This window comes from Hyperolius riggenbachi, chromosome 4 (assembly GCF_040937935.1).
Source record: "Hyperolius riggenbachi isolate aHypRig1 chromosome 4, aHypRig1.pri, whole genome shotgun sequence".
Taxonomy (NCBI): Eukaryota; Metazoa; Chordata; class Amphibia; order Anura; family Hyperoliidae; genus Hyperolius; species Hyperolius riggenbachi.
The window spans coordinates 134,841,713-134,865,427 of record NC_090649.1 but is presented as its reverse complement, the minus strand read 5'-3'; the positions used below and the strand labels follow the sequence as shown (position 1 = coordinate 134,865,427).

The window sequence follows — 23,715 nt, the reverse complement described above, 5'->3', positions numbered from 1 at the left end:
CACTGACCTCTCCCTCCACCTACCACCCACAGTGACCTCTACCTCCACCCCCAGCACCAACATTGATTTTACCCTACACAAATGGTTAGACTCCTGTCCACGGCAGCACCCACAGGTACCTGCCATCCAAAAAGCAGCACCTCTAGTGATATCTCCAATTGCAAGGGCCCAGAGTGGCTTCTTCAACATCCAGCATCCACTTCCTCCTCCAGTAACCAAACTGACTTCACTGATCTCTAACTCCCTTACCATCAACTATGCCATTCATACCAGCACACCTAGTGACCTCCCACCCCCTGCACCCACAATGACCTCTACCTCTAGAGAGTAGCAGTGAGCTCACCAAAAGGACACACAGTGAACTCTCTTTCCTCCAGCACACATACTGACCTTTAATTTTAAAAGCACCCACAGTTAATTATCCCCCCAGCACCCGCAGTGACCTATTTTTCCACCATCAACCACAATGACATCAAGCTCCCATAGCAACAACTATGCCATTCATAGCAGTACCCACAGTGACCTCCTGCACCCTGCACCCACAGCAATCACACAAATATTCAGCAACCACCTTAAACTCAACCATTACTCCACACTATAGCAAGCCACCACTACTTGCACCAAGCACTAGAGATGGTCCGAACCTCCGATTTTCGGTTCGTGACCCTGGTTCGCGAACTTTCGCGGAAGGTTCGGTTTGCGGTAAAGTTCTCGAACCGCAATAGACTTCAATGGGGATGCGAACTTATAAAAAAAAAAATGATGCTGGCCACAAAACTGATGGAAAAGATGTTTCAAGGGGTCTAACACCTGGAGGGGTGCATGGCGTAGTGGGATACATGCCAAAAGTCCCAGGAAAAAATCTGGATTTGACGCAAAGCAGCGTTTTAAGGGCAGAAATCACATTGAATGCTAAATGACAGGCCTAAAGTGCTTTAAAACATCTTGCATGTGTATACATCAATCAGGTAGTGTAATTAAGGTACTGCTTCACACGACACACCAAACTCACCGTGTAACGCACCGCAAACAGCTGTTTGTGTAGTGACGGCCATGCTGGACTGGTGCGCGCACCATGGCGAGAGTGCAGGTTTTAGTGGCTTTACAGCCCATATGGTTCACTGAACAGAACAGGTATGCAGTGGCGGGTTCACTGAACAGAACAGGTATGCAGTGGCGGGTTCACTGAAAAGTACAGGTATGCAGTGGTGGGTTCAACTGTTCTGTTCAGTGAACCCACCACTGCATACCTGTACTGTTCATTGAACCCGCCACTGCATACCTGTTCTGTTCAGTCAACCCGCCACTGCATACCTGTTCTGTGAAGAGATGTATGTGAGGAGTGATCAGCAGTCTGTGGAGGAGGGTGACATGATGAGGACAAATAAAGAGGAGGAAACTGTTACAGAGAGCAAAACAGGGTGGAGTCCCGGCATCAGGAACCTCTCAGAGACTCGTCTCTCTGAATCCACAGACTGTACAACGGATGATGATGTCATTGGACAAGAGTCTCCTGCAGATATCCTGGTTACCCCAAATATTCTCCCAGACTCCACTCACCTGTCTAACCCTGAAGGGCCCCATACCCAGCACAGCTCTCTACCTGCTGGAGGGTCTCATTCCTGTTACACATGTGGGAAATGTTTTTTATGTAAATCACATCTTATCAGACATGAGAGATCTCCCAGAGGTGAGAAGACATATTAATGTGCTGAGTGTGGGAAATGTTTTGGAGAGAAAGGAAACCGTGTCAGGCATGAGAGATCTCAAACTGGTAAGAAGCCGTATTCATGTGCTGAGTGTGGGAAATGTTTCGGAGAGAAAGGAAAACTTATCAGACATGAGAGATCTCACACAGGTGAGAAGCCGTATTCATGTACTGAGTGTGGGAAATGTTTTGGAGAGAAAGGAAACCTTATCAGACATGAGAGATATGCCACTGGTGAGAAGCCGTATTCATGTGGTGAGTGTGGGAAATGTTTTGGAGAGAAAGGAAAACTTATCAGACATGAGAGATCTCACACAGGTGAGAAGCCGTATTCATGTGCTGAATGTGGGAAATGTTTTGGAGAGAAAGGAAACCTTATCAGGCATGAGAGATCTCCCACAGGTGAGAAGCCGTATTCATGTGGTGAGTGTGGGAAATGTTTTGGAGAGAAAGGAAAACTTATCAGACATGAGAGATCTCCCACAGGTGAGAAGCCGTATTCATGTGCTGAATGTGGGAAATGTTTTGGAGAGAAAGGAAAACTTATCAGACATGAGAGATCTCACACAGGTGAGAAGCCGTATTCATGTGGTGAGTGTGGGAAATGTTTTGGAGAGAAAGGAAACCTTATCAGAAATGAGAGATCTCACACAGGTGAGAAGCCGTATTCATGTGCAGAGTGTGGGAAATGTTTTGGAGAGAAAGGAAACCTTATCAGGCATGAGAGATCTCCCACTGGTGAGAAGCCATATTCATGTGCTGAGTGTGGGAAATGTTTTGGAGAGAAAGGAAACCTTATCAGGCATGAGAGATCTCCCACTGGTGAGAAGCCGTATTCATGTGCTGAGTGTGGGAAATGTTTTGAACTGTGGTGGGTTCACTGAACAGAACAGGTATGCAGTGGCGGGTTCACAGAACAGGTATGCAGCCAGGAACAAGCTAAGCCTAACTAATCTTTCCCTATGAGAGACAGTCTGCAGCAGCTCGCCCTACTCTCGCTAACGCAGGCACACGAGTGAGCGTAATGGCCGCTGCCTGCCTTTTCTTAGGGGGGGAGTGGCTCCAGGGGCTAGTGTAGCCTAATTGGCTACACTGGGCCTGCTGACTGTGATGTAGAGGGTCAAAGTGGACCCTCCATGGTGCATTATGGGGCGAACCGAACTTCCGCAAAGGTTCGCCTGCGGGACGAGAAAGCGAACCACGGAAGTTCGCGTGGAACCGTTCGCAGGCGAACCGTTCGGCCCAACTCTACCTGTGATATCATTTATTCCTAGTTTCCAATAACTGATGGGACCACTACTAACAGAGAGTCTCCTCACAGTACAGCCAGTGGCCTTGTCCTATAAGGGGCTCCTGGCTGCAGTATAGTCTGTTTACTCATGCTACTGGGGATCTTGGCCTGCAAGAGTAATACTACCTCCTCTCCTTGGAGATAGGCATTACTCCATCAGGACCACCTGTACATCAAAAAGGTTGACTAATTGACTAATTAGTATATAAACATACACTGAATTAAAGTGTAAAGAGGTTAGAATTAATGGTATTATTGGTGATTCTGCAGATCATGAATATTCGGGTATTCTTCAGCATTGTTGATGATACTGCAGATAAATAATTATCTGAGTATCTGTGTGTGTTGACAACCATCGTTACACTGCCATATAATTTTTGAGTTCAAAAACTGTACATGAGTAGTATGTAAATATAATTAATGTTCATGGTTATAGGCAGATGAAAAATTAATAAGTGTTGAGAAAAAAAGAATTATGGACAATGGTAGCTTCTTAATTTGTAGTTTGCATATTGGATACCGGTCACAGCCACTGCAAACTCTTAATAGCAGCATTAGGGACAATTAGAATTAAAAGTTAAGTGAAAATAATTTGGAGAAAATAATGATACAGTGGCCCTTTAAGAGAAGATTATAGCTAAAGACTAAATGCAGTGGGCCTTTAAGGCAATGGCAGGTTAGCTAAAAATAGAAGAGTGAGTGGGGGGCGTTTGGATACAATAAAGTTAAGTAGTAAAAATACAAGATAAATAAATGAGAATATTAGAGATATAAAAAAATTAAATAAATAAATAATTAACGAAAAATAACTATAATCAAACGAATGATAGACACGGAGAGTAAATGTAAAAATATAACTATCGTTAAGGAATAAGTGGAAAGGGAAATAGCGTTAAGAAATGCATAAGGAAAACTTTTTGCTTAAAGTGAAATTGCGTTAAAGTATCGATATGTTAACGTTAAATAACGTTAAAAAAATATCGTTAAAAAATAAATAACTTGAAGTCTTAACGCACAAAGGAAAATAGCGTTAAAAGGCGGAGAAATTAACGTTAAATAACGTTAAAGAATTAAGAGGCGGCAGAACGTTCAAACGAAAATTAAGGTTAATAGGCAGAAGGTTCTGGAGGAAAATAATCCGTTTTAGCGCTGAAAAGTATTAAAGTAATTAACCTTTAACGAAAATAACGTGCGCTATTAATTACAGGCGCCATTTTCAGTAAACCACTGTACGTTTTTCCGCCGTGCGCCATTGTTTAACCGCGTTAACGAAAAATAGCGTTAAGCCTATACTTTACATGCGGCGCCATTAATTAACATAGCCGCCAGGCGCCATTTTTAACTGATTCGCTCTCTAACTAGTGTCAAAAAACAGATCAAAACTACTCAAATACCCAGCTGACTAACTAACTAAGTGTAGGGAAGTGTAGTGGAGAAATTAAGTGTTCCTCTGCAAAGTGAATTTGCCAGTAGCAAGTGTTGTGTATTGTCCACCCTGCTGTGCGGTCTATGTCTGTGCTGCTACTGTTGGGTGCAGGATACATTGTGAAATCCACAATAAAAACATTGTTTCAAATCTGTGTGTGCCTATTTTTGTGCATCTGTGTCATTTATTCATGGACTCTGTATTTCGCATTGGTTATCAGAACCTGAGAACAGACAGGAAAAGAAGTCAGAAAAACACACACAAAAAAACCCACAACCAAAGAAAAAAAAATCATTTTTAATTTTGATTAGTCTGTATTGTACTTGCGCGGCGCAGTTGCTGCAGGTCAAAAAAACCATGAACGGATCACTTTCCTTCACGTTTGCACGTTGTCCTCTGCAAGAAAAGCAGCTGCATCCTTCCCCCAGAGAGCTTCCAGCGGACTGGCAGGCAGAGCCCTGGCTGCAGCCCCTTTACTTAGCAGCTGCCTGGGCTCAGAGCATTGTGACATCATCGGTTGGCTTCCTGCATGACTCAGCACCACCTGCTCAGGTGCCTGCTTCAGTGCCAGGCTGTGAGAGTGTGCAGCAGGCTAGGAAGGCAACTCCTGTTTAGGCTCTCCACTCCCCGGCCTGTGTCTCCCTCTTGTGGCACACCGTGCACGTCCACACAGACAGAGAGATATGAAGAGGAAGGAGGATGAACGAAAGAAAGACGCACTGTGTTCTCAAACAGCCAGCCAGGCTAGAGACTTGACTTCTTCCTCTGCCCTCCACACTCTCTCCTAGCGTGTTGCCAGAATGCAGGGAGCCGGAAGCCTACTTTACTTTTCTCTTTGACGTGGAGGCACGGCAGCGGAGGGGTGATGGCTGTTCCGGCGCTGGGCGGGGCCATGCTAATGTAATCAGGCGGCAGCTGAGCCTGGCCCGTGTGTCTGCGTTTAGCACAGGTGCGCCCATCCCGGGGGCCCGGCAGGCCTGCACAGGCAGTGGGAAGGGGCCCCCCCCCCCCTGGCAGCTGGTAGCTGGCCGGGGTTAGCCGGCTGTGCGGGGCAGTGCTGGGTTGTGCGCTGTTCGCCGCTGCTGCATTTAGAAGGTAATTAGGGTTATCGCTTCTCGGCCTTTTGGCTAAGATCAAGTGTAGTATCTGTTCTTATCAGTTTAATATCTGATACGTCCCCTATCTGGGGACCATATATTAAATGGATTTTTGGAACAGGGAGATGGAAGAAGAGCTTGCTCTGTCCACTCCGCGCATCGACCTGGTATTGCAGTACCTCCAGGACCGGTGCACTACTCTCTCTAACTAGTGTCAAAAAACAGATCAAAACTACTCAAATACCCAGCTGACTAACTAACTAAGTGTAGGGAAGTGTAGTGGAGAAATTAAGTGTCCCTCTGCAAAGTGAATTTGCCAGTAGCAAGTGTTGTGTATTGTCCACCCTGCTGTGCGGTCTATGTCTGTGCTGCTACTATTGGTTGCAGGATACATTGTGAAATCCACAATAAAAACATTGTTTCAAATCTGTGTGTGCCTATTTTTGTGCATCTGTGTCATTTATTCATGGACTCTGTATTTCGCATTGGTTATCAGAACCTGAGAACAGACAGGAAAAGAAGTCAGAAAAACACACACAAAAAAACCCACAACCAAAGAAAAAAAAATCATTTTTAATTTTGATTAGTCTGTATTGTACTTGCGCGGCGCAGTTGCTGCAGGTCAAAAAAACCATGAACGGATCACTTTCCTTCACGTTTGCACGTTGTCCTCTGCAAGAAAAGCAGCTGCATCCTTCCCCCAGAGAGCTTCCAGCGGACTGGCAGGCAGAGCCCTGGCTGCAGCCCCTTTACTTAGCAGCTGCCTGGGCTCAGAGCATTGTGACATCATCGGTTGGCTTCCTGCATGACTCAGCACCACCTGCTCAGGTGCCTGCTTCAGTGCCAGGCTGTGAGAGTGTGCAGCAGGCTAGGAAGGCAACTCCTGTTTAGGCTCTCCACTCCCCGGCCTGTGTCTCCCTCTTGTGGCACACCGCGCACGTCCACACAGACAGAGAGATATGAAGAGGAAGGAGGATGAACGAAAGAAAGACGCACTGTGTTCTCAAACAGCCAGCCAGGCTAGAGACTTGACTTCTTCCTCTGCCCTCCACACTCTCTCCTAGCGTGTTGCCAGAATGCAGGGAGCCGGAAGCCTACTTTACTTTTCTCTTCGACGTGGAGGCACGGCAGCGGAGGGGTGATGGCTGTTCCGGCGCTGGGCGGGGCCATGCTAATGTAATCAGGCGGCAGCTGAGCCTGGCCCGTGCGTCTGCGTTTAGCACAGGTGCGCCCATCCCGGTGGCCCGGCAGGCCTGCACAGGCAGTGGGAAGGGGGCCCCCCCTGGCAGCTGGTAGCTGGCCGGGGTTAGCCGGCTGTGCGGGGCAGTGCTGGGTTGTGCGCTGTTCGCCGCTGCTGCATTTAGAAGGTAATTAGGGTTATCGCTTCTCGGCTTTTTGGCTAAGATCAAGTGGTCTTAGCCAGGAGGTTTCAGAAATCCCTGGTCACTCGGCCTTGCAGCTCATGCTGCCTGCTGCTATTGGGTGGCCAGGGGTGGACGTTAGCGGGAGTGATCACCCTTTACGGGGTGATACACAGTATTTTGGGTGCCTGATCTGCCATACTTTGTTGTAGTATTGGTATGGGAAGGTGCTGCTGAAGGATGGCTTCTGCTCCTGATGCTCCAAATACAGTACGACTGGTTGTTACCAGGTCGAAGCAGTTTGCTTGTTCCGTTTCCTTTATCCAGGAGGAGATTATTGAGGGTGTGCTGAAGATGCCTCACGAGCAGATTTACTGTGTCCAGTGCTTCTCGAAGTCTGGATACTTTGATGTGACTTTCACCAAAGAAGCTGGTTTACATACCTGTATGATGAGAGCGGCCCAGGAGAAGGACCACGAGAAAATGGAGGGCATCAGCTTTGTTGTCCGGGAAGTTAAGAGGAGGATCCCTATTACGGTCCAGATGTTTAATCCTTTTGTACCGGATACTGATGTGAGGACCTTTTTGATGAACTATGGCGAATTTGTGTCCGAGGGGGTAAGACTGAAGAATGTCTGCGGAACCTTTAACGGACTGAGACGATTCTGGGTCACCCTGGGGCCTAGTTCCACTGCGCCGGATGGTAGGCGCCACCCCCCCCAGACCTTTTCCATCGGAAGTCAGCGGGGAGTGTTATGGTACCCAGATATGCCCATTTTCTGTCGCACCTGTCTTTCTTTTGGGCACACTAAAGACGTTTGCAAGAAGGGCTCAGTGTGCAGGAACTGCTTTGAGCCTGGGCACACCACTGCGGAGTGTACCGTACCAAAGGAGTGCCATATGTGTGGATCTAAGGAACATCTGGCAAGGAACTGCGATAAACGGCCAAAGGAGAAAAAATCCTATGCAGCTGCTGTGAGCGGTGATCTCCCGGAGGAAGAGGCCGAAGTAGGCCCTTCGGGGGGTGGCGCGGAAGCGCCCACTGCTAGTACTCCCGAGACCGCTGAGGAGATGGCCCATAAGGGGGGAGAGTCCTCCCTGGGGCAATCTGGAGCTCCTCAGGGTGAGGGACCGGAGGTGGCTAAGCCAGAGATTGCTGAGGAGACTGTCAGTAAGGAGGGACCTTCCTCTGTAGGGCAAAGTGGTGCTCCCCAACAGGGGGCGTCAGAAGAGGAGGGGCAGAAGATTTTGTGGTCAGAGAGTGCAGAGGAAATGGATCTGAGTGGTATAACATCCAAAAGGAAGGGAGAGGCCATTGAAAGCTTTGGTAGTGACTCTGATGCAACCGACCCAGGGGGATCTTCGGATGCCTCTGAGGCCCCGTTCAGGAAATCAGTCTCTGGCTATAGGTCTAAGGACGATGGGCCTAAGAAAGAAGGCCCAACTAGACAGGGAAGAGGGAGGGGTAATCGGAAAGAGGAGGGGGAGGGAGGTGTTGGGGGTTTGAAGGAGGCGAAAAAGTCTAAAAGGTGATATCCTTAAAATTATGTTCTCTTAATACGAGAAGTATTGGGACTCCCTATAGGAGAGCCGCAGTTTTTCAGGAGTTACTTTCAAAAAGTTCTAATATTTTTTGCTTACAGGACTGCAACTTGAAAGAACCACCGAGGACTGCAAAGTGGACTGCTGGTCCCTCTGTTTGGTCGCTGAGCCAGCAGAGGAACAGGGGGGTTTGTGTTTTGTTTAAGGGGGATTCTTTTAAAGTAGTTAGAACTACTCATATAGAGCAGGGTAGGGCTCTAATGATACATTTTTTGTTTCAGGGGGTTTTGTTTAGGATTATTACTGTATATGCCTCAGTTTGCAGGAAAGAGCGGTTAGATTTGTTTTCTAAGTTGAGGGTTGTGTTAGGGGGGAAAGAGCCTACCTTACTTGTCGGTGATTTTAACTGCATAGTAAGGGCAGGTGATAGGAGTGGGGGTGGTGGGGTAGATAGCTCTGGAAAAGAATTGTGGGATATGGTCTCTACGTTTAAGTTTATTGATGCGGGAAAAAATGCTGGGTACACTTATTTCAGTGATAAAGGTTCTGTGTATTCACGAATTGATTTCTGTTTCCTTTCCAGGAACTTTCAATTGGAAAATATTTCCGTGGGAAGGGAACCCTTTACGGATCATGGATGCCTGGAGTGTGTCGTGAGTATAGATGTGGATGATGTGTATGGGAAGGGTGTGTGGAAACTGAATGTTAGTTTGTTAGAAGATGAATGGGTAAAGAGTGAGTATGTGAGATTGTTTGCCAACTTAAAAAAAAGAATGAGTGATTTTGTGAGTGTGATAAAATGGTGGGAATGGTGTAAGTTGAGAACGAAATCTTTCTTTATGCGGATTGGGAAGCAGAGAGCAGCTGAAAGGAGGAGAGAGTATGAGATGTTGCAGAAAAGGATAGAGTATTTGGAGGTTTTGAGAGAAATGGGGAAGGAGGTGGGAGAGGAGATTGAGGAAGCCAGGGAGCAGGTAAGATCATATATGGTAGAGCAGGGGAGGAAAATAGTGTCTCAAGCAAAGTATGTAATTAAAGAGAAAGATGAGAAGTGTACTAAATTTTTCTTTAAAAAGGTGTATGGTGGTAAAACTGAAATGGTGTGTGTGCTGGATGAGGATGGGAGGGAAGTGTCTGGTAATGAGAGTGTGAAGAGGGAAGTATGGAAGTTCTATAAGGATTTGTATTGTGAGAAAAAGAGAGATTTGAATGTGGAAAGTGAGGTGCTAGAGAAAGTGGAAGTATGTTTGGGTTCCGGTAAGAAAGTGTTTTTGAATGAAGAGGTTAAGAAAGGTGAGATTGAGTTTTGTATGAAGAAGATGAAGAAAGGGAAGACGCCTGGAAGTGATGGGTTGCCTGTAGAGTTTTATTGTACGTTCTGGGATGTTATTGGTGATTGTGTGTATGAGGTGTGTAAGGCTGTTTTGGATGGTGGGGTCCTGAGTAAGTTCATGAAAGAAAGTATAATTGTGTTGCTATATAAGAAGGGTGAACGGAAAGACTTGAAGAATTGGAGACCGATTTCTTTGTTAAATGTCGATTACAAGTTGATTGCGAAAGTGATGGCTGATAGGTTGCGTGATGTGTTAGAGAAGATGGTGTGTGAGGAACAAGTGTGTGCTGTACCTGGGAGAACGATTGCTGAGAGTCTGATTTGTCTGAGGGATGTATTGTGGTATTGTAAGGATAGAAAGCAAGGTGTGGCTGTGTTGGCGGTGGATTTTGAGAAAGCATATGATAGGGTGTCGCATGATTTTATGTTAAAGGTGTTGGAGAGAATGGGAGTGCCTGAGAGGATGATTGGATGGGTGAAGTGCCTGTATAGCGAGATTGTGAGTAAGGTACAGGTGAATGGGTGGCTGACAGAGGAAGTGGGTATTAGATCAGGTGTGAGGCAGGGGTGTCCTCTGTCCCCTGTTCTGTGTGTGTGTGTGATTGACCCTTTGTTACGCATGTTGAAGAATGATAAGTTAGTTAGAGGTGTGGAAGTGCCTGGGAGTGGTGGAAGGAGTCTGAGTGTTATTGGATATATGGATGATGTGACTGTGGTATGTAAGAGTGTAGTGGCGTTAAGGAGAGTGAAGTTGTTGATTGATGTGTTTTGTATGGCAAGCAGTGATGCTCAAATACCCCTTTTCAAAATTCGAGTTAGGTCGAATTCGAATAGTAAATTATTCGAGATCAGTCGAATATTCGAGTCGAATAATTTTTACTATTCGATTCGACCTCGGAATTCGAGCTCACTATTCGAGTCGGTATTCGAGCTCATTATTCGAGCTGACTATTCGAAATGGCCTTAAATAGCTTCCAACACTTGTTTTGAGGGTGAATGATGCAAGAAACCTCTTTTTTTTCCAAGTAACAACAGCAAGTGATTATGTGGGGATGTTCCTTTAAAAAAAAAAAGTTGAAAAGAAAAGTTGTGTCCAGAAATTTGTTCAGTACTGTATATACTTCTTCTTCTTCTTCTTTATCTTCTATATCTTCTTCTTCTTCTTCTTCTATATCTTCTTCTTCTATATCTTCTTCTTCTATATCTTCTTCTATATCTTCTTCTTCTTTTATATTGTCTTCTTCTTCTTCTTCTTCTTCTTCTTCTTCTTCATCTTCTTCATCATCATCTTCTTCTTCTTCTTCATCTTCTTTTTCTTCATCTTCTTCATCTTCTTCTTCATCTTCTTCTTCATCTTCTTCATCTTCTTCATCTTCTTCATCTTCATCTTCTTCATCTTCTTCTTCTTCTTCTTCATCTTCTTCATCTTCTTCATCTTCTTCTTCATCTTCTTCATCTTCTTCATCTTCTTCTTCATCTTCTTCATCTTCTTCATCTTCTTCATCTTCATCTTCTTCTTCTTCATCTTCTTCTTCTTCATCATCATCTTCTTCTTCTTCATCTTCTTCATCTTCTTCATCTTCTTCTTCTTCTTCATCTTCTTCTTCTTCATCTTCTTCATCTTCTTCTTCATCTTCTTCATCTTCTTCATCTTCTTCTTCATCTTCTTCATCTTCTTCATCTTCATCTTCTTCTTCTTCATCTTCTTCTTCTTCTTCATCATCTTCTTCTTCTTCATCTTCTTCATCTTCTTCATCTTCATCTTCTTCATCTTCTTCATCTTCTTCTTCTTCATCTTCATCTTCTTCTTCTTCATCTTCATCTTCTTCATCTTCTTCATCTTCTTCTTCTTCATCATCTTCATCTTCTTCTTCTTCATCTTCTTCTTCTTCATCTTCTTCTTCTTCATCTTCTTCTTCTTCATCTTCATCTTCTTCTCCTTCTTCTTCTTCTTCTTCTTCTTCATCTTCTTCTTCTTCTTCTTCATCTTCTTCTTCTTCATCTTCTTCTATATCGTCTTCTTCTTCACTTATTTCTCTTTTCAAATTTTTTTTTTAAAGAAATGCAGCTATTTTTGAGCGTAACAAATAGCTGGTGGCGCACGCATGTTGGAAGCGCCATTGTATGTGCTCCCTGGCAGTGGAAACACACAGACAGCAGGAGGTAAATTCAGCAGCAGGAGGAGGAGGATGAGTGTGTGGCAGCAGGCAGTCAATGAGGCAGGCAGCGTGACATAATAGCCCTGGTACCTAGCGGTGATACCAGGGCTGTAAATAAACACAGCAGGCAGGAGGTCCCAGACAGCGGTCGTGCAGCCCACATTGTGTCCAATACACAACTGGGACAACACAGTTTTCAACCCGGGCACCTCAGAAAAATTAAACCTTTTTTTTTTTTTTTATGGTTTTGTAGTTTTGGTTTTACAACCAATTACACAGATATAGCTATTTTTTGACGTAATAGCTGGTGGCAGAGTGGCAGCAGAAGGTAAATCTGTGTACCCTGGCGTTGGGAAACACAGACAGACAGACAGCAGCAGCAGGTGGAGGAATGGAGGAGTAATGTGAGCAGCTATTGTTTGACGTAATAGCTGGTGGCAGAGTGGCAGCAGAAGCTAATTCTGTGTACCCTGGCAGTGGGAAACACAGACAGACAGCAGCATCAGCAGGAGGAATGGAGGAGTAGTGTGAGTGTGGCAGCAGGCAGGCAGCGTGACATAATAGCCCTGGTACCTAGCGGTGATACCAGGGTTGTAAATAAACACAGCAGGCAGGAGGTCCCAGACAGCGGTCGTGCAGCCCACATTGTGTCCAATACACAACTGGGACAACACAGTTTTCAACCCGGGCACCTCAGAAAAATTAAACCTTTTTTTTTTTTTATGGTTTTGTAGTTTTGGTTTTACAACCAATTACACAGATATAGCTATTTTTTGACGTAATAGCTGGTGGCAGAGTGGCAGCAGAAGGTAAATCTGTGTACCCTGGCGTTGGGAAACACAGACAGACAGACAGCAGCAGCAGCAGGAGGAATGGAGGAGTAATGTGAGCAGCTATTGTTTGACGTAATAGCTGGTGGCAGAGTGGCAGCAGAAGCTAATTCTGTGTACCCTGGCAGTGGGAAACACAGACAGACAGCAGCATCAGCAGGAGGAATGGAGGAGTAGTGTGAGTGTGGCAGCAGGCAGGCAGCGTGACATAATAGCCCTGGTACCTAGCGGTGATACCAGGGCTGTAAATAAACACAGCAGGCAGGAGGTCCCAGACAGCGGTCATGCAGCCCACATTGTGTCCAATACACAACTGAGACAACACAGTTTTCAACCCGGGCACCTCAGAAAAATTAAACCTTTTTTTTTTTTTTTTTATGGTTTTGTAGTTTTGGTTTTACAACCAATTACACAGATATAGCTATTTTTTGGCGTAATAGCTGGTGGCAGAGTGGCAGCAGAAGGTAAATCTGTGTACCCTGGCGTTGGGAAACACAGACAGACAGACAGCAGCAGCAGCAGGAGGAATGGAGGAGTAATGTGAGCAGCTATTGTTTGACGTAATAGCTGGTGGCAGAGTGGCAGCAGAAGCTAATTCTGTGTACCCTGGCAGTGGGAAACACAGACAGACAGCAGCATCAGCAGGAGGAATGGAGGAGTAGTGTGAGTGTGGCAGCAGGCAGGCAGCGTGACATAATAGCCCTGGTACCTAGCGGTGATACCAGGGCTGTAAATAAACACAGCAGGCAGGAGGTCCCAGACAGCGGTCGTGCAGCCCACATTGTGTCCAATACACAACTGGGACAACACAGTTTTCAACCCGGGCACCTCAGAAAAATTAAACCTTTTTTTTTTTTTATGGTTTTTTGGTTTTGTTTGTAAAACAAATTACACAGATATATAGCTATTGTTTGACGTAATAGCTGGTGGCAGAGTGGCAGCAGAAGGTAAATCTGTGTACCCTGGCTGTGGGAAACACAGACAGACAGCAGAAGGGCAGTACACAGCAGCCCACTGTAGGTGTAAAATGTGTGGCTGCAGGCGACGTAATAGTCAAAGTGAACCAGGCTGGCTTAGTGAGCAGGAGCCAGGAGGTGGTAAAGGGTGGTAAGGCACATTAACGATGGTTCTTAGCCAGTTCATGTCCCCCTCTCGCCGACAACAGGGGCCAGGAACTCTCCTTCCACCCACGCCTGGTTCATCTTGAGAAACGTCAGTCTGTCCACAGACTTGTGAGACAGACGTGAGCGTTTCTCGGTGACCACACCACCAGCTGCACTGAAGCAGCGCTCGGACAGCACGCTGGAAGGGGGGCAGGACAGCACTTCCAGGGCGTACTGCGCCAGCTCGCTCCAGATCTCCAGGCGCTTGACCCAATACTCCATGGGATCAACAGGGGCATCGCTGTCAAGCCCGCTGTAGGACCCCATGTAGTCAGCCACCATGCGGGTCAGGCGCTGGCTGTGACCGGTGGAGGATGCTGCTGCATGCACCTCCTCTCTAGTCACTGCTGCCGGAGCCTCTACAGTCCTGTAGAGCTCGTGGCTGAGAGACAGCAGGTCTGTGGGGCGCTTGCTGCTGGATGCAGGCACCTGCTGCTGCCTCTGTGCTAGCTGCTGGACAGTGGGGGTGGAAGGCTGGGGGAAGGCTTCCTCCAAGCGCTCAACAAGGGCCTGCTGCAAGCTCCTTATTTGTTGCGCTGGGTCTCCTCCTGCAGGCGGCAGGAACTGGCTCAACTTCCCCTTGAGGCGTGGGTCCAACATCATGCTGATCCAGATGTCCTCCCTCTGCTTCATCTGGATCACCCTGGGGTCTCTGCACAGGCACGTCAGCATGTGTGCTGCCATTGGGAAGAGGCAGGCCACGTCTGCTGGCACATCGACGGCAGTGCTGCTGTCCTCATCCTCCTCCTCTGCCTCATCAGCCTCATCCTCTCTCCACCCCCGCACCAACTCAGCTGCACTGTGCTGCTCCCCCTCATCAGCAGCAAGGTCAGGGACCTCCACCAAGTCCTCCTCCTCCTCCCCCTCAGAGGTGGACTGTGCAGCTGCTTGCTGCTCCTGCTGGTCCAAGGCTGCCGCTCCCTGTTCCAGCAAAGCATCGAGGGCCCTGTTCAGCAGACAAACCAGGGGCACCCACTCGCAGACCATAGCATGGTCCCTGCTCACCATGTTAGTGGCCTGCAGAAAGGGAGCCAGCACTAAGCACACCTGCTGCATGTGCCTCCAGTCATCATCGGGGACGATGGACGGGATGTTGCTGGTCTTGTCCCTTCTCTGAGCGGCGGAAACAGTGGCCAGGGCAAGGTACTGGTTGACAGCGTGCTTCTGTTCAACCAGACGCTCCAACATCGCCAGGGTGGAGTTCCAGCGAGTCGGAACGTCAAGGATCAGCCGATGGCGTGGCAGATCCAGCTCCTTTTGCACGTCTTCCAGGCTCGCACAGGCTGCAGCCGAGCGCCGGAAGTGACGCACAACGTTCCTTGCCGTTTCCAGCAGTTCGCCCATCCCCTGGTAGGTGCGCAAGAACTTCTGCACTACCAGGTTCAGCACGTGGGCAAGACAGGGGATGTGGGTCAGGTTTCCCCTGTCTATTGCGGCAACCAGATTGGCCCCATTGTCGGCCACCACCTCTCCGACTCTGAGGCCTCTGGGGGTCAGCCAAATCCTCTCCTGCTCCTGGAGTTTGGCCAACACATGGGTTGCCGTCAGCTTGGTCTTCCCAAGGCTGACCAAGTGCAGCAGCGCTTGGCAGTGGCGGGCCTTCACACTGCTGCTGAGGCGGGGGGTTTGGCCAGGTGTGCCGGAGGATGGCAGAGGATCGGAGGAACCTGCTGCAGTTCCCCTGACCCTGCGGGGTGGCACCACCTACTGTGTTGCTGCTGCTGCTGTGCCCGCTGCTGTTCTCCCATCCTCACCCCCTTCCACCAAGCTGACCCAGTGGACAGTGAAGGACAGGTAGCGGCCTGTCCCGAAGCGGCTGCTCCAGGAGTCCATGGTGACGTGGACCCTTTCACCAACCGCGTGCTCCAGCCCTCGCTCCACATTGGCCATCACAAAGCGGTGCAGTGCAGGAATGGCCTTGCGGGAGAAAAAGTGTCTGCTGGGGAGCTGCCAGTCTGGGGCTGCGCAAGCAAGCAGCGCACGAATGTCGCTCCCCTCCTACACGAGCGTGTACGGCAGGAGTTGGGAGCACATGGCCCGTGCCAGCAAGCCGTTCAGCTGCCGCACGCGACGGCTGCTGGGAGGCAGAGCCCTAACCACCCCCTGGAAGGACTCGCTCAAAAGGCTCTGGCGTGGCCTTTTGCTGGCACGGGAATCAGCAGACACAGCGGAGGAGGCCACTGAGGACTGGCTGCCAGAACAGGCCTCAGTGTCGGCGGCAGGAGTTGCAGAGGGGGGAGGAGCAGTGCGTTTCCGCACTCCTGCTGGTGCTGCTGGAGGAGCAGGAGGGCGGGTGGCTGCTGTTGCTGCTGCTGCTGAAGGCTGTGCAGTGATGGGTGTGGTGCCACTGCCAGCACCAGATGCCTTCAGCCTCTGGAACTCCTCATGCTGGTGGAAATGTTTCGCAGCAAGGTGGTTGATGAGCGAGCTGGTGCTGAACTTTAAGGGGTCTGCACCTCTGCTCAACTTCCGCTGACAGTGGTTGCAAGTGGCGTACTTGCTGTACACAGTGGGCATGGTGAAATATCGCCAGATTGGTGACAGAAACATCCCCCTACGGCATGGAAGCGCTGCTGCCTGTCTCCCTGTGGTGGTTGGGGGGGGGGGCTTGGGTGCGGCTGGTGGTGGTACTGGCAGATGCTGCTGCTGCTGCTGCTGAGCCTGAGACACCAGCAGGCTGTGGGACCTGCCTACTGCTGCTGCCAATGCTTGCAATGATGCGCCTCCTTGCAAGGCCCACAAGAGCATCCTCCTCCTCCTCCTCAGAGCTGCTGAGGACGACATCCCCTGGAGGTGGTGGCACCCAGTCTCTGTCTGTCACTGGGTCATCATCATCCTCCCCCTCCTGAAACATGTCCTGCTGGGATGAGGACCCCCCAAACTCCTCTCCTGATGCATGGATGGGCTGCTTGACTGTCGCCACAGTCTTGCTGTCCAATCCCTCATCCCCCAAAGTGCCCATCAGCATCTCCTCCTCAAAATCGCCAACAACAGCAGACAATTGACTCATGATGCCTGGGGTCAAAAGACTGCTGAATGACAGGTCGCCAACTGACGGTGAACTGGCCTCCTCCCCAGGCCCTGCTGGGCGGCTGCTGCGAACAGGGGTGGTGGTGAGGGTGGAGGCCTCGGATGCAGAGCTGATGGCGGGCTGCTCATCCTCCGTCATGAGTTGCACCACAGTGTCTGCATGCTTTTCCTCAATGGGACGTTTCCGACCCGGCTGGAGGAAAATCGGAGCAGGTGCTACACGCTGCTGCTGCTGTGTCTCTGCAGCGTGAGTTGCAGATGCTCCTGCTGGGCGGCGCCCAAGGCGTCCACGGCCAGTGGCTATGGGAGGAATGTTAGCCACTGACGCTGCTGCTGCTGCTGCGGAACTGTGCATGGTGGCGCGGCCGCGGCCTGCCACAATGCTGCTCCCTCTCCTCCTGATTCCCTTGCTGCCCTTCCCCTTGCCCAAACCGCGCTGGCTGCCACTTCCAGACATCTTCGATGTTTTGGGCGTATAGACAAAAGTTTTTTAAAAGGGCGGGTGAAAAGTGGGGTACTTTAATGGAGTGGGTTGGTGGGTGAGGTGACTGAGTGAGTGTCCCTAGTACAGTAAGTAAGTAGTAACAGTCAGGAAGTACAACTAGCAGTTACAATAATCAGTAGTAATCACAAGTAAATTTAGTGTGTGTACACTACAGACAGTGAGTGCACGCACGCGCAAACACGCGCAGGAGCTAGCCTATGAACAGTGACTGAGTAAGTGTCCCTAGTACAGTAAGTAAGTAAGTAGTAACAGTCAGTAAGTACAACTAACTAATTACAATAATCAATCAGTTATCAGAAGGAAATAGAGTGTGTGTAGTGTGTGTACACAGACAGTGAGTGCACACACGCAGGAGCTAGTAGCCTATGAACAGTGACTGAGTGTCCTAGACTCCTAGTACAGTAAGAGTAAGTAGTAACAGTAAGTACAACTAACTAATTACAATAAGCAATCAGTTATCAGAAGGAAATAGAGTGTGTGTAGTGTGTGTACACAGACAGTGAGTGCACACACGCAGGAGCTAGTAGACTATGAACAGTGACTGAGTGTCCTAGACTCCTAGTACAGTAAGAGTAAGTAGTAACAGTAAGTACAACTAACTAATTACAATAAGCAATCAGTTATCAGAAGGAAATAGAGTGTGTGTAGTGTGTGTACACAGACAGTGAGTGCACACACGCAGGAGCTAGTAGACTATGAACAGTGACTGAGTGTCCTAGACTCCTAGTACAGTAAGAGTAAGTAGTAACAGTAAGTACAACTAACTAATTACAATAAGCAATCAGTTATCAGAAGGAAATAGAGTGTGTGTAGTGTGTGTACACAGACAGTGAGTGCACACACGCAGGAGCTAGTAGCCTATGAACAGTGACTGAGTGTCCTAGACTCCTAGTACAGTAAGAGTAAGTAGTAACAGTAAGTACAAACAACTAACTAATTACAATAATCAATCAGTTATCAGAAGGAAATAGAGTGTGTGTAGTGTGTACACAGACAGTGAGTGCACACACGCAGGAGCTAGTAGCCTATGAACAGTGACTGAGTGTCCTAGACTCCTAGTACAGTAAGTAGTAACAGTAAGTACAACTAACTAATTACAATAATCAATCAGTTATCAGAAGGAAATAGAGTGTGTGTAGTGTGTACACAGACAGTGAGTGCACACACGCAGGAGCTAGTAGCCTATGAACAGTGACTGAGTGTCCTAGACTCCTAGTACAGTAAGTAGTAACAGTAAGTACAACTAACTAATTACAATAATCAATCAGTTATCAGAAGGAAATAGAGTGTGTGTAGTGTGTACACAGACAGTGAGTGCACACACGCAGGAGCTAGTAGCCTATGAACAGTGACTGAGTGTCCTAGACTCCTAGTACAGTAAGTAGTAACAGTAAGTACAACTAACTAATTACAATATTCAATTACAATAATCAATCAGTTATCAGAAGGAAATAGAGTGTGTGTAGTGTGTACACAGAAAGTGAGTGCACACACGCAGGAGCAGCTAGTAGCCTATGAACAGTGACAGTGAGTGTCCTAGTACAGTTACAGTATATAACTACAATACTAATACAATCAGTAGTAAAGGAGAGCAGAAATACTGGTATAGAATAGAGAGAAATAAACAGAGGACAGGAGGACAGCTGCCCACACAGGCAAGGCCCTGAGGCCTAAAGCTGTAAGCCTGCAGCAGCTGGCCTGTCTCTATGTAACACAAAAGCTACTAACTAAAATACAATGTCTAACTAACTAACAACAATATAGGTGTGTATAGGAGGTGTATGTGAGCAAAAACGCTAGGTAAATGACCACAATAAAGCTCTTGCTAAGCCAAAGCACAAAGGAGCAACTCTCTCTCTATGCAAGTCTCAGGCAAGGACGGAGAAACGGAACATGGCGGCCGCTATTTATAGGGTAGAGGCTGGCCAGGGTCCCCCTCTGTGATTGGCTGCTGTCAGAGGGCCTGGGAGCCCTCTGATTGGCTCTAAGGACATCAATCTGGGCTATGACGCTATTCGAGCTCGGTACCGAGCTCGAATAGCGCCGTTTGCTCGAATAGCTCGAATAGTGAATGGGCTATTCGAGTGTACTCGAATAGCCCATTCGAATAGCTACAGCTATTCGGAGCTCGAATACCGAGCTCGAATAGCTGGAAAAGAGCTCGAATATTCGAGCTACTCGAATATTCGAGCTCTGCTGAGCACCACTGATGGCAAGTGGGTTCTGTGTGAATATGAAGAAGAGTGAGTGTAAGGTGTTTGGTGTACTTAGGGATGTGGAGGAAAGTGGATGGGGGATGTGTAAAGGAGCAGTGAGAGTGTTGGGTGTTAAGTTTGATAGGGAGCTGTATGGAAGAGAAAGTTGGGAGGAGGTATGGTGTAAGATTGAGAAAAAAGTGCAGTTTTGGTCTCTGAGAACTTTATCCTTGGAGGGTAAGAGTTTAATTATAAAGGCTGTTTTGATTCCTATAATGTTGTTTTTACATAATGTTTTTCCAGCCCCTGATAGGACTTTAAAGAAAATTATTAAAACATGTTTTTCTTTCTTTTGGTCTTCAAAGATGGAGAAATTGAGACGGGAGGTTGTGGTGAAGGGTCGAGAGAATGGTGGCAAAGGATTGGTGAAGATTGAGCAGTTTTTGGTGGTAAAGTATGTGAGTTTGTGTGTGAAGCTGAGTGTGAAGGAGAATATGACTGGGTGTATGATGAGGTATGCTGCAGGGAATGTGTTTAGAAGGTATGGGTTGTTAGATGTGGATTTGAAGAGGCCGGTGTGTTTTAATGCTCCATGGTTTTATGTGAGGATTGATAGATGTATGAGGAGGTATGAGTTGAAGAATGTGAGTAGAGAGGTGTGGTGTGAGAGTAAGAAAGTGATGAGAGTGTTGGAAGAAAGGGAGGTGAATGAAGTGATTGGTGGTCTGACTGAGAGGGAGAGTGAGAAAGTGTGGACTAATGTTAACCTTAGTCAGTTGACTAATAAACACAAAGATTTATCTTGGATGGCAGTTCATAAGTGTCTGCCTACCAGAGAGTTTCAGAATAGGAGAGGTTTGATGGCTAGTGAGAGGTGTCCAAGGGAGGGATGTAGGCAGGTAGAGAATGTGTTTCATATCTTGTGGGACTGTGAGTATGCGAAGGATGTATGGAGGAGTATGGGTAAGATGATTGCAGGATTGACTGGTGTGGAACGATTGACCTTTTGTATGATGATGTATGGATTGTGTGGTATTGAGAAGGGGAAAGCCAGAGTGTTGTGGTTGATTGTAAACTGTGTGAAAGCTAGTTTATGGGATGTAAGAAATATCTTGATCTTCAAGAAAGAGTGTCTGAGTGTAAGGGATTGTGTATCCATGATCCGTGGAAGGATTTATCTGTACGGGTATTGTGACATTAAGGCCTTTGGTGCTGATAAAGCAGAAGGCATATGGAAATTCAAAAAATGGAAAGAGTGGATCTAACTCTGTGTTTTATTTTTTGCCTTTTTCTAATTTGTTCCTTTTCCTTTTCAGGAAATTATATTGTGTGATGGTGTGAGGGAAAGGTGTAGGTAAGAGTAGGAGGAAGAAGAAGCCTGAAAGTTTACTGTAGAGACAGGAAGCTTTGCAGGGACAGTATTTGGTTTTGAAGTTATGTTGTATAAATAAAGTTGATCTTGATGTATGATACAATATGTCTGATATGACAACTATTTATGTAATATGTTTTTTATGGTTTATGTCTGATATGACAACTGTTTATGTACTATGTTCTTTATGGTGTTTTTTCACTTGAAAATATGTATGGAAATGTACTTTGATATTTTTTGAAAAGTATGTAAAGTTTATTTTGATATTTTTCTAATAAAAGAATTAAAAAAATCTGATACGTCCCCTATCTGGGGACCATATATTAAATGGATTTTTGGAACAGGGAGATGGAAGAAGAGCTTGCTCTGTCCACTCCGCGCATCGACCTGGTATTGCAGTACCTCCAGGACCGGTGCACTACTCTCTCTAACTAGTGTCAAAAAACAGATCAAAACTACTCAAATACCCAGCTGACTAACTAACTAAGTGTAGGGAAGTGTAGTGGAGAAATTAAGTGTCCCTCTGCAAAGTGAATTTGCCAGTAGCAAGTGTTGTGTATTGTCCACCCTGCTGTGCGGTCTATGTCTGTGCTGCTACTGTTGGGTGCAGGATACATTGTGAAATCCACAATAAAAACATTGTTTCAAATCTGTGTGTGCCTATTTTTGTGCATCTGTGTCATTTATTCATGGACTCTGTATTTCGCATTGGTTATCAGAACCTGAGAACAGACAGGAAAAGAAGTCAGAAAAACACACAAAAAAAACCCCACAACCAAAGAAAAAAAAATCATTTTTAATTTTGATTAGTCTGTATTGTACTTGTGCGGCGCAGTTGCTGCAGGTCATAAAAACCATGAACAGATCACTTTCCTTCACGTTTGCACGTTGTCCTCTGCAAGAAAAGCAGCTGCATCCTTCCCCCAGAGAGCTTCCAGCGGACTGGCAGGCAGAGCCCTGGCTGCAGCCCCTTTACTTAGCAGCTGCCTGGGCTCAGAGCATTGTGACATCATCGGTTGGCTTCCTGCATGACTCAGCACCACCTGCTCAGGTGCCTGCTTCAGTGCCAGGCTGTGAGAGTGTGCAGCAGGCTAGGAAGGCAACTCCTGTTTAGGCTCTCCACTCCCCGGCCTGTGTCTCCCTCTTGTGGCACACCGCGCACGTCCACACAGACAGAGAGATATGAAGAGGAAGGAGGATGAACGAAAGAAAGACGCACTGTGTTCTCAAACAGCCAGCCAGGCTAGAGACTTGACTTCTTCCTCTGCCCTCCACACTCTCTCCTAGCGCGTTGCCAGAATGCAGGGAGCCGGAAGCCTACTTTACTTTTCTCTTCGACGTGGAGGCACGTCAGCGGAGGGATGATGGCTGTTCCGGCACTGGGCGGGGCCATGCTAATGTAATCAGGCGGCAGCTGAGCCTGGCCCGTGCGTCTGCGTTTAGCACAGGTGCGCCCATCCCGGGGGCCCGGCAGGCCTGCACAGGCAGTGGGAAGGGGGCCCCCCCCCTGGCAGCTGGTAGCTGGCCGGGGTTAGCCGGCTGTGCGGGGCAGTGCTGGGTTGTGCGCTGTTCGCCGCTGCTGCATTTAGAAGGTAATTAGGGTTATCGCTTCTCGGCCTTTTGGCTAAGATCAAGTGTAGTATCTGTTCTTATCAGTTTAATATCTGATACGTCCCCTATCTGGGGACCATATATTAAATGGATTTTTGGAACAGGGAGATGGAAGAAGAGCTTGCTCTGTCCACTCCGCGCATCGACCTGGTATTGCAGTACCTCCAGGTAGTGTTGGGCGAACAGTGTTCGCCACTGTTCGGGTTCTGCAGAACATCACCCTGTTCGGGTGATGTTCGAGTTCGGCCGAACACCTGATGGTGTTCGGCCTTTTAAGTTCGGGTTCGCCCCGAACTTCTGTATGCCCCCGAACAGGGCCGAACAGGGCCCCTGTTCGGGCGAACAGGGCCCTGTTCGGCCGAACAGGCCGCAATACGGCCCCCCTATGGGGTCGCAGGCATAAGGGGGGAGCATGCCCCGATCGCGGGGGGGGTCGGAAATTCCCCCCACCCCCTCCGCTAGCGCTCCCCCCTCTGCCCGCTTCCCCATAAAAAAAGTTTAAATCAAGTTCAATAGTAGTGTACCTGGGCTGGTGGCATTGGCTGGCAGTGGAGTGAGGAGGAGGAGGAGTCCGAGTAGCAGAGTGACGTTGAGGCCGGGCAGCGGGCGGTTCAGCGCTAGTACCCTTGTGGTACTTCCGCCCTTTCTCTGACCTCACGTCCTCTGCATACGAGGGTACGCATCACGCGTACCCTCGTATGCGTCATCACGCAGAGGACGTGAGGTCAGAGAAAGGGCGGAAGTACCACAAGGGTACTAGCGCTGAACCGCCCGCTGCCCGGCCTCAACGTCACTCTGCTATTCGGACTCCTCCTCCTCCTCACTCCACTGCCAGCCAATGCCACCAGCCCAGGTACTATTGAACTTGATTTAAACTTTTTGTATGGGGAAGCGGGCAGAGGGGGGAGCGCTAGCGGAGGGGGTGGGGGGAATTTCCGACCCCCCCCGCGACCGGGGCATGCTCCCCCCTTATGCCTGCGACCCCATAGGGCCCCCAAAATGGGCATGTTCGGGGGTCCCATTGACTCCCATTGAGTTCGGCGTTCGGGCCGAACATGCCGAACATCTGGCCCATGTTCGGCCTGTTCGGCC

The 23,715-nt window shown here is 48.0% G+C and overlaps 1 protein-coding gene and 3 non-coding genes across 4 annotated transcripts; all 4 read left to right on the top strand.

Annotated features, from left to right (window-relative positions):
• Positions 1-1,329: 1,329 nt before the first annotated feature.
• On the top strand, positions 1,330-2,559 carry LOC137504714 (zinc finger protein 300-like; the record flags this gene model as incomplete). The annotated part of the gene is made up of 2 exons (XM_068233299.1): positions 1,330-1,690; positions 1,736-2,559. Coding segments are annotated over exons 1-2 (1,185 nt in total), but the record flags the coding sequence as incomplete, so codon positions are not given.
• A 2,973-nt stretch (positions 2,560-5,532) lies between these two features.
• LOC137505181 (U2 spliceosomal RNA) lies at positions 5,533-5,723 on the top strand. The gene has a single exon (XR_011019802.1). It is a non-coding gene; the product is annotated as a U2 spliceosomal RNA (small nuclear RNA).
• A 15,519-nt stretch (positions 5,724-21,242) lies between these two features.
• LOC137505782 (U2 spliceosomal RNA) lies at positions 21,243-21,436 on the top strand. The gene has a single exon (XR_011020356.1). It is a non-coding gene; the product is annotated as a U2 spliceosomal RNA (small nuclear RNA).
• A 1,180-nt stretch (positions 21,437-22,616) lies between these two features.
• On the top strand, positions 22,617-22,808 carry LOC137505692 (U2 spliceosomal RNA). Its single transcript, XR_011020297.1, has one exon. It is a non-coding gene; the product is annotated as a U2 spliceosomal RNA (small nuclear RNA).
• Positions 22,809-23,715: the final 907 nt, after the last annotated feature.